This window comes from Paroedura picta, chromosome 13 (genome assembly GCF_049243985.1).
Source record: "Paroedura picta isolate Pp20150507F chromosome 13, Ppicta_v3.0, whole genome shotgun sequence".
Classification (NCBI taxonomy): domain Eukaryota; kingdom Metazoa; phylum Chordata; class Lepidosauria; order Squamata; family Gekkonidae; genus Paroedura; species Paroedura picta.
Genome location: NC_135381.1, coordinates 34,180,477 through 34,190,633, shown reverse-complemented (window position 1 = coordinate 34,190,633; position 10,157 = coordinate 34,180,477). Strand labels below are relative to the sequence as shown.

General features: G+C 46.4%; 1 protein-coding gene across 1 annotated transcript; it reads right to left on the bottom strand.

Moving 5' to 3' along the window:
* Nucleotides 1-2,403: 2,403 nt before the first annotated feature.
* Nucleotides 2,404-9,928, bottom strand: TMEM35A (transmembrane protein 35A). Its single transcript, XM_077308584.1, has 2 exons — nt 9,671-9,928; nt 2,404-4,072 (listed from the first exon to the last, which is right to left on the bottom strand). The coding sequence occupies exons 1-2, from the start codon at nt 9,788-9,790 to the stop codon at nt 3,686-3,688; spliced, it is 507 nt and encodes a 168-aa protein (XP_077164699.1). The 5' UTR covers nt 9,791-9,928; the 3' UTR covers nt 2,404-3,685.
* Between the last annotated feature and the right edge of the window lie 229 nt (nt 9,929-10,157).

Genomic DNA, 10,157 nt, shown 5'->3' with positions numbered 1-10,157 from the left:
AGAACTGTTCAGAGAAGGCTTGTTGTCATGCATAAACTAAGAATATCCTTCACTCCCTGTTTTTCACTTACACTTCCAGTGTAAGATGTTGTTGATCTTCCCCCTCATTTTATGATTTTCTGAACATGTGGTCTAATATTGAGACTACTGGTCCATATTTTCCACTATGAGTGGCTGCAGCACTTCATTTATTTCTTATTTAGAAGACTCTTATTCCACCCTTTCTCAGCAGCATCAGGAAATTCAGGCAGGGAATAGTTGCCAGCTGCTTTTGGGGATTGGGGAGGGGGACTAGCTTTGATCCTTGGTTGAAGAATTCATCTGATCTCCAGCTGTCTGGTTTCAGTTGAGACAGTCCTGTTTTCCAGAGAAACTCTGTAGAAAACCCACCCTCTATAATCCCATGTAATGATCATTAGGGAATCTGGATAAGCTTCAGCAAAATCTGCCTGGAAATTCTCTGTAAACCTCTGGACTAGGTCTGAAGACTATATACCTTGATACCAGGAGTCTGGGGCATACAATAAGAGCCTCTTCCTTTTCAGCAGCTGATTGAAGGGTTTTTGTTTTTAAAACAAGCATTCAATGCATAAATGTGAAATACAGCAAGGAGTCATTTTGTACACCCAACTGCTCCCTGTCAAATGTACACTGGAGAACACATTGAGCTCAGTTTGCTGTGTAATGCCTGAAATGACTCTTTTGTACCATGCCAATGAGACAGTGGCAGTTCTACTTTCCTCTCACATACTGCAGTCTTAAGCACAGCTAAGCTGTCTGTTTAGGATTTCACTGTTAGGCTCATTCCATTTTATCCAGCCAGCTTTTCTGGTTCCCTTTGGGCATCAGAAAACTATGATGATGATGATGATGATGTCATCTGTTCAGTCGTGTCTGATCCTCAGCGATTCTATAGGAAAGTTTCCGCCACGCGTCTGTCAGTGACCACATCTTTTAGTTGGTTCATGGTCATCCCTGTGTCAGCTTTGATCGTGTTGAGCCAGCAGACCCTTTGGTAACCACGTTTCCTTTTGCCGTTGACCATGCCGAGCATTAATTATTTTTCTAGCGAGTTTGATAGCATGATGTGTCCAAAGTGAGCTTTAGCTGTAATACCTTCCCTTCTAATGACATAGTTGGTTTGCTCCTCCCTAAAACTGTCTTGTAGGTAACTTCGGCTGTCCCAAACTATACTGTGGGCTCAGAAGACCTGCATGTGCAAAGACCATGTGTGATGGGAGCTGTATTAAGGAAGCGGATTGGGTAGGATGAAGTAAAAGAAGTGGCAGGATCCAACCCATTGCGTGTAGAAATGTACACTTTTTCCTTTCCAGAAATGAAAAGAAGCTCTTGAATATTCTTGTCCATGTGACCCTGGGAAGTTTGCTACTTTAAATTGCTATTCACAGAGCCTCATCTACAGTTTTGACTTGCAAACGTAAGTATTTGTGACACATTTCTTTTTCAGGAAGAAAATTCATGCTAACAGGCCACTATGTTCACCATTTTTTAGAAACTTGCATTTGAGTCTTGCCAGTCAGTTATTATGAATAACATCTGGATAAGGATAACATCTTAACCAGAATCCAGTGGTCTAAGGGGGCAAGCTATGGTTTGGTGCTATATGAACAACCCACCCCATGTACTGTCACGGCTTCTCCCCTTCCCCTTGTGCTGTGCGCTCCAAGTCTGCCTTGAGTCTCGGTCAGAAAGGCAGACTATAAACAAAGCAAATAAGGAAATAGTTAGTGGACATATTTTAGTACAAGATCTATCTGCCTGTTATAGCTGAGCTGGAAAACTATGGCTTCTGTTTACCCTCCCAAACAGAGTCGCTAACCAAATCATGGTTTGGAATCCCAAAGGGAGAATGTAAATCTTGCCATGCCAGCTCAGCTGTACTGGCAAACTAAAGAGCCAATGTGGCTAATGGACAGTGGGTCAGACTGGAGACCAAGGTGCAAATCACTCCATTCTCAGTACAGGATGGGAGGTCTCAGGCTAGGCCAGCCACACAGTCTCAGCCTAACCTACCTCACAAGGTCGTGGCTGCAAGATAAAATGGCAGAGGGGAGAATGTTGTAGGTCACTCTGAGTTCTTATGCGGGGGGGGGGGGAAGCATAGTATAAACCAAAAAGTTTATGTTCAGACCGATCACTGACTGAGTGCACAAGGAGGAGGAGGAGAGGGAGGGGGCAACCACAGGCCAGGCCTTTGAGCCACCTTGCAGAATTTGCAGTCCAGGTTTCAGGGGCTCCTGTCCTGGATCACTTTCTCCGTCATCCATGGATACACAAGCATGTAAATGACACCAAACAGCACTTCATGGGAAGATAATAGAATGTTTCACAGCTATGACCTGCGCTGGGACTCATACAAAACCCAACAATCTATACAGCAGCTTTTCCTCCAAATTTCAAAAAGTTTATTGTTATAAATTAAAAAAGGGAAGGAAGGGAGGATGGCAACCAGACAATACCAAGAAAGGCAACACACTTAAAAACAAAAACAAAACCACATTTCCTCCCCCGTTATAATTTTCCCTTCCCTTGTTTTCCTCTCCCAAGCGTATCACTAACAGGACTGAAGCAACTTCTGAACAGGGACTTCATTCTGTTTGAGCTCAACAGATTGACAGGTGCAGCTGAAAAAGGAGGTGGTTCTCTGCTCCAAGCCCTCACCCACCCAGTAACCAGTTGTTCTTACAAGTCTGAGCAACTGCGTGTTGGAAAAACACATTTATTTCTAGGCTGGCAATGACTGGGCTCTCATCTTTTTGGCAGCAGCACAGACAGAAAGATGTTTGGGTAATCAACAGGGTTTATTAGGGGCATACAACATTTCTTGGGGGAAAAAAATCTCTGCTGAGAGAGGTGGGTGGAATGCTCTGCTGGGCTCTTGTAGTGAAGCAGCACAAAAAGTTCATTTCAGGAGGAGGGGGTCCTCCCTCCCAGTGCTAAATATATGGCAAAGGAGGGGGAGCAGATCAGAGAAGCGAGCAAATCTCACGATCGAAGCCCCCCTGTGCTCCTTTTTTGCCCTTGAAGAATACACACAGTTGCAGAGGCAACTCAGCTTAAGCAAATCAGCCATCTCTCTCTCACACACACACATACACGCACACACTCAACACAAGAAACACTTATTCTCTGGTTTTGGAAAATTTGACCAGGTCTAATGTGGGGCTCCTTGTGGTACAGGGTGGTAAGGCAGCCGACATGCTGTCTGAAGCTCTGCCCGTGAGGCTGGGAGTTCGATCCCAGCAGCCGGCTCAAGGTTGACTCAGCCTCCCATCCTTCCGAGGTTGGTAAAATGAGTGCCCAGCTTGCTGGGGGGTAAAATGGTAATGACTGGGGAAGGGAATGGCAAACCACTTTGCATTGAGTCTGCCAAGAAAATGCTAGAGGGCGTCAGCCCAACGGAAAGACATGACTCGGTGCTTGCACAGGGGATATCTTTACCTTAATGTAGGGGAGGGGGTACAGGAGAGAGCAGCTCAAGAGGGTTGGTGAGCAGAAGCCAAGTTCTTGGGTAGCCTGCAAACTAAGTCCCCCCCCTCCACACCCCCATGCTCCAAATTGCAACCCTTTACAAAACCAAAAGAAAAAGGAACGCCAATCTGTGTTTGGGAAAGAGAGAGAGCGAGAGCTGTGGGGAGGGTCCGTGTCCCTTGGAGGCTCCCCACTAGGACACCTTGATTTTGCCCTTCTCTGGAGCTTCCTCTGCAAGAAGTGACTGGTCCTCGCCATTCACTGACAGGGTCCTCTTCTCTAGCAGCGGCTCCTCTGGCTGACGGGCAATTAGTAGGCGGCAGGTCAGGAGGATCCCAAAGACCAGGGCGTGGGCGTAGCGCTTCAGCGGGTCACCCACCAACTGGTGGAAGAAGAGCACCGCCAGGACCAGCAGCAGCAGCACAAAGTTAGCCACGTCCTTGGGGCGCCCCGGAACCAGCGTCATGACGATGCCACTGGCCACCTCCAGGGTGCCAATGCTCTTGCGGAGCATGATGGAACTGACCCCCATCTTCTTAAGCATGGGCAGAGCACGGACGTAGCTCTTGTAGGCTCGTTTCTGCAATGAAAGCAGCAATGGAGAGAGGAGGTCAGTGGTGGTAAGGGTTCTAGTTCATTGCACAGTTGAGTGCCACATGGCCTTGAAGGATCTGCTAGACTGGAAGTCAATTTTAATCATAAGGCAATTCAATCACATGTGGGGAGAGTACCTGTCAGTAATAGAATCAGAACCTTGGATGCTATTTCCCACCATGAGGATGAAAAGTCCTCAGCTATACAGAGACATTCATAGAATAGAATCATAGAAGCATAGAGTTGGAAGGGACCTCCTGGGTCATCTAGTCCAACCCCCTGCACTATGCAGGACACTCACAACCCTATCGCTCATCCACGGTCACCTGCCACCCCCTTAAGCCTTCACAGAATCAGCTTCTCCGTCAGATGGCTATCTAGCCTCTGTTAAAAAATTTCCAAAGATGGAGAACCCACCACCTCCCGAGGAAGCCTGTTCCACTGAGAAACCGCTCTCACTGTCAGGAACTTCTTCCTGATGTTTAGATAGACTTTCTTTTGAATTAATTTCATCCCATTGGTTCTGGTCCATTCCTCCGGGGAAAGAGAGAACAACTCTGCTCCACCCTCTATATCAGAGGTCCCCAACCCCGGGTCTGCGGCCCAGTGTCGGTCCGCTAAGTCCTCTGTACCGGGCTACTGGCGGCCACGCCTGCCTCCCCCCCCCCACCCCCCGCAGCAAGAAGCTTGCCAGGCCGCTTTGCTTGCGGCCCGGCACCGCTTCCTGAACACGCTGAAAAAGTTGGCAAAGGAGAGGAAGATGCAATTCAGTAAGTGCAGAGTACTTAATCTGGGTCACAAAAATAAGACACATGCCTACTGGATAAGAGATACTCTTCTGGGTAGCTATGTGTGTGAACAAGATCTTGGGGTACTTGTGGACTGTAAGCTAAATATGAACAGACACTGTGATGTGGTGCTAAAGACGATGAATGCAGACTTGGGCTGTATCAACTGAAGCTTCACACCAAAATCACAAGACGTCATAGTCCCACTTTATAATGCATTGGTCTGACCCCACCAGAGCACTGTGTGCAGTTCTAGAGGCCTCACTTTGAAAAGGACACGGACAAAATTGAGAGGGTTCAGAGGAGAGCGACAAAAATGATCCGGGGCCTGGGGACCAAGCCCTGTGAAGAAAGGTTAAGGATTTGTGTATGTTCAGCCTGCAGAAGAAGAGGTTGAGAAGGGACATTATTTCTCTCTTTAAGTATCTTAAACGTTGTCAATTAGAGGAGGGCAGGAAGTGGTTCTGTTGGCAGCAGAGGATAGGATCTGCAGTAATGGGTGTAAACTACATGTAGACTGGCTAGCTATGGGGGGGGGGGGATTCCCAGAGTAATTCAACAGTGGAATCAGTTGCCTAAGGAGGTGGTGAGCTCCCCCTCACTGGCAGTCTTTAAACAGTGGCTGGACAGATGCTTCTCATGGATGCTTTAGACTGTCCTGTATTGAGCAGTAGAAGATTGGATTAGATAGCCTGTAGGACCCCTTCCAACTCTATGATTCTTTGCTGGCTTCTTCCATGCAGTGATTGAGCTCTTGTTGCTTCTGTGAATGTAGAGGCATTTGCAGAAGCAATGGAGCATTAATGTGGTAGGTTTTCCTGCATTTTCTTTCACTTCAGCCCCTGTAGGTGTCCTTTCTCCTGTTGTCTCTAAACTGGCAATTGACATATCACTAAAGTGATATGCTAATTGAGCTCCCCCCTCCCTTCCTGTTGCACAGGGTGGTGGTGACAACCACTAGGAGACTGGGGTAGTAAAAATTACAAGGTTTGTTGGTGAGAAAGATCTGCATTTTCCCACCCACCCTGGGTTTACTGCTGTCTTTCCAAAAACGAAATCAAAATGCCAAGATAATGAGTCTCTCATCCACTCTTATTATTAGGTATAACAAATCTATTAATCATTGGATGATTAATTCGTTTTTGGCTCATCTATAACATTGGAAAATCAACGGTGCAGCTTCTTTGCACTGTCTTTCCAAAAACAGATTTATGAAAAGCAGATTTATGATAGACTGCAACAAACTCAGGAAAAAGTTAGAAAGTGCATGAACTCAGCACACTTTATAAAAGTAGAGGAAGAAGTGCTTCATGATACCAGCCAAAGCAGACCAAAACATGCATAGCCAACAGGTTTGGAGGAAAATATCCTGTCCCTTTAACAGAGGGTTAATGTATAGAAACGGGCAACTGAAGTCTTCCTCATCATCCGAGTAAATAGCATCACTACTGAGAAGAACCCTGAATGTTTAGGCAAATATTTGCTATGGCTCCTAAAACTCTACTATTCCACTGAGTACCTGAGGGCAGCATGCACGGTGTCTGCTCGTTTTGTCCTTGCAACAGCCTGGAGGTAAGCCAGGATAAATTGAAGAGATAAGTAACTGGCCCGAGGTTACCTACAGTTCCATCATAAGTAGAATCCCATCCTTCTAAGTGCATTAAACCAATTGGCTTAGAAAGTCATGGCTGTATCTAGGATGGCATCTGACCTGGATAGCCAAGGCTAACCTCATCTCATCAGGTCTTGGAAGGTAAAGAGGGATGCTCAAAACAGGGATGTCTATGACCTATATTGGAGCCAGTTTGGTGTAGTGGTTAGGAGTGCGGACTTCTAATCTGGCATGCCGGGTTCGATTCTGCGCTCGCCCACATGCAGCCAGCTGGGTGACCTTGGGCTCGCCACAGCACTGATAAAACTGTTCTGACCGAGCAGTGATATCAGGGCTCTCTCAGCCTCACCCACCCCACAGGGTGTCTGTGGTGGGGAGAGGAAAGGGAAGGCAACTGTAAGCCCCTTTGAGACTCCTTTGGGTAGGGAAAAGCAGCATATAAGAACCAACCCTTCTTCTTCTTCTTCTTCTTCTTCTTCTTCTTCTTCTTCTTCTTCTTCTTCTTCTTCTTGATGGGAAAGCTCTAAGGAAGGCCAGGACTGTGACGGGGATTCAGGCCCGCAGCTCTTCTGGGAGCTAATTCCACCAGGTTGGGGCCAGGAGCGAAAAGGCTGTGGCCCTGGTTGAGGCCAGGTACATTTCCCAGGGACCCGGTACAACCTGCAAATTCACACCCGTAGAGCGAAGAGCCCTACAGGGAGCATAAGGAGATAAGCAGTCCCTTATATATGCAGGACCCAGACCCCATATAGCCCTGAAGGTGAAAACCATAACCTTAAACTTGATCTGGAAGCTAACTGGCAACCAATGCAGCTGCTGCAGCATAGGCTGGACATGGGCCCTCCAAGGTGACCTAGTGAGGACCCTAGCAGCTGCATTTTGTATCAGCTGCAATTTCCGGGTCAGGGACAAGGGAAGCCCCACGTAGGACAAGTTACAGAAGTCTAGTCTGGAAGTGACCATTGCATGGATCGCTGTGGCCAGGACAGATAGGGTGCTAGTAGCGTTGGTTGGCCTAGATGACAAATTCCATTTGGTCTACCGTCATGATCTGAGCCTCCATAGGCAGAGAGGCATCCCAGTACTCATATTAGCAAATGTTTTAAAATGTCGTCAGTCTTCTGATGACCAGGAAGTCACACCCTTTGACTAGAACTCCAGTCTGCTAGTCCCAGACAGGAGACAGATAGTCTGGTCATTCCTCTTGCTGGTTAGGAAGCTAATGGGTAGGGATGGCAAATTATTCCAATGGAAAAAAGCAATTTGAGGGTTGGAAAAATACCAAGAGAGGAGAGAAGGGGAAAAAATGAAGTTTATGTTACATGAAGGAAGTTACCAAACCTTTCTGCAAAGAGTAACTTAGAAGTAACTGAAAGCTGAGGGAGGACAACTATAGTCAGGGTTTGTTTTTGTTTTTTTGAGATCTCATTAAACCAAAAATCACAGAGAAGTCCAAAAGCACTTTTAAAGACTAGTAAGATTTATTTTGGAATAAGCTTTCACAAAGCAGATGCATGAAGTACACATCCATAGCAGATATATTTATATTTAATGCTACAAGCAACAGACAGGTGAGAGGAGAAAGATGTTACAAAAAGAGGCCAGTTTGAAACCATAGCCAGTTTGAGAGAACTCACTCCATCCGAGTGAGTGAGTACAACTCCCAATTGTAGATACCTAGGAAAAGTGGTATAAATAAAAATCTAATCTAATCAAGGAAGGTACAATGTTCCCCCTTTGGAATTATTATTGAAACCAGGGTTCTAGAATGTTACAGAATATAGCAACTGACAGTGGGCTTCTTTAAAAAAAAATACATCTAAAAAAATAAAATAAAATAAAATACAGAAAGATTCCAAAAAGTGAGATCACAGAAAATCACCACTGCTAGTAACACTGAGGCATATTTAAATTAAAACACAGTGGCAAGAGAAAAATTGTTTACAAGATCAGGATTTTTAAACCAGCTTAGGTTATTTCAATCAATTACCCTTTCTCTTTATACCTCACCACTACACTTGCACTCGAAAGCTCACGCCTTGCATAAATCTTTGTTGGTCTTAAAGGTGCTACTGGACTCTGATTTTATTGTGCTACTTCAGAGCATTTGAATCTACCCCAGTAGGCAGCTTAGCAATGAACAGAACTACTACAATTCATTCATTCATCTATTTTCCTAGGCTGGAGTGAGGAGAGTATATTAGGAGTAATGCCAGAACATGCCGTAAACTTCCATGGAGGTTTTGTTTCTCACCTCAAAAATCAATCCTAGCAAATTAGGAAAAGAAAGCCTCAAAGTGTGAGGGGCAGCACTCACTAGCAGATTTTGTGGGACCAGGGTAGGAGGTGGAAAACATCCAGACTACCAAGGAGAGAGAGACTATACTTCCTCAGCCAGAAATCCCTGGCTGAGAGAGACAGAGAGCATCCAAAGGTGTCGTTTTTTCCAGAATCTTCTGGGGGTGGGGGGGGGGGAAGAGTATAAATGACCCTTTGCCTGATGAAGCTGGAGACATTTCTAATGCCTCACAAAGCATATCCAAATGACCCCAGCCATAAAGATAATTCAATAAGTATCAATAATGGGTGAATAATATCTCCAAATCAGCTGCTTCAGAGGACCAGATATTGCTGGCCTTGTCCTTGGAAGGAGACCCATTCTGCACCATCTTGAAGCATCCCTTTAGGATACTGCAGCATCTTGCTCCTTATTTGTGGAAAGAATGGGAAAATATGGATATCCTTGATCTTCTGGGCACATCTCATTCAAAGCAAGAATTTCCTATGTTTGTGTATTTTTTTCTCTTTCCTCCTTCGCTTTCCTTGCTTTCTATCATGGGGAGGGGGAGGCGATGGGGAGGGGGGGACTAGAAAGCCAGCTGGATTTGACAGTGATTTTCCCATATCAGACTCAAAGCCCTTAGAATGTTCGACCGGTCAGCCAGATCTAACCATTGATTGACAGCTAAGAGGAGCTTAGCAGCAAGTGGGTGAAATTGGGGCTTCCCTGCCAAGCAAAGGTGCTGTTTGTGGTGCCTGTTTCCTCCCTCCCCTCCATTCCGGCCACATTGACAGGTGCTGTCTTTGCCCTGGGCTGGTGCAGCTCGTGAAGGGAGCAGCAGACAGCCCTGGGGAATGCCACTCATGCCAGCAAAATGTCTCCCACGTTCGCTGAGCTACTCACCATTTCATTGTAAGCATCCTTGCTGAGCCGGGGGGTCAGTTTGATGGTCCCCATGAAGACAAAGAAGAGCCCCAGGGCTACCGAGAGGGCCACAATGGTGATGGTCCTGGGAGAGGCCATGGGGGTCACGGCACTGCTCTTCCCCGCGGTCTGGCGCCTGGGCTGGGTTAGCAATGGTCAGTCACCATGGAAGGCGATCAGCAGAGGAAGGCTGCAGAGGCAGAGAAGATGTCAGAGCCTGAGCCTGCCTCTCCTGCTCGGCAGCCTCTGGGTCCTAATGTCCTTTCGTCTCCCTGACAGGGAGAGGTTAGCTGCAAAAGAATAGAGAGAAAAGAAAAAGCTTACCGAGGGACAGGGAAGATTTGAGGTGGTGTGACGCTCTTCCATATACTGATTTCTGCTCTTGCTCTCAAGGGGAAAGTTGCACAACAGTTCACAGCCACATCCACACACACACACACACACATACCACGTACACACGAAATAA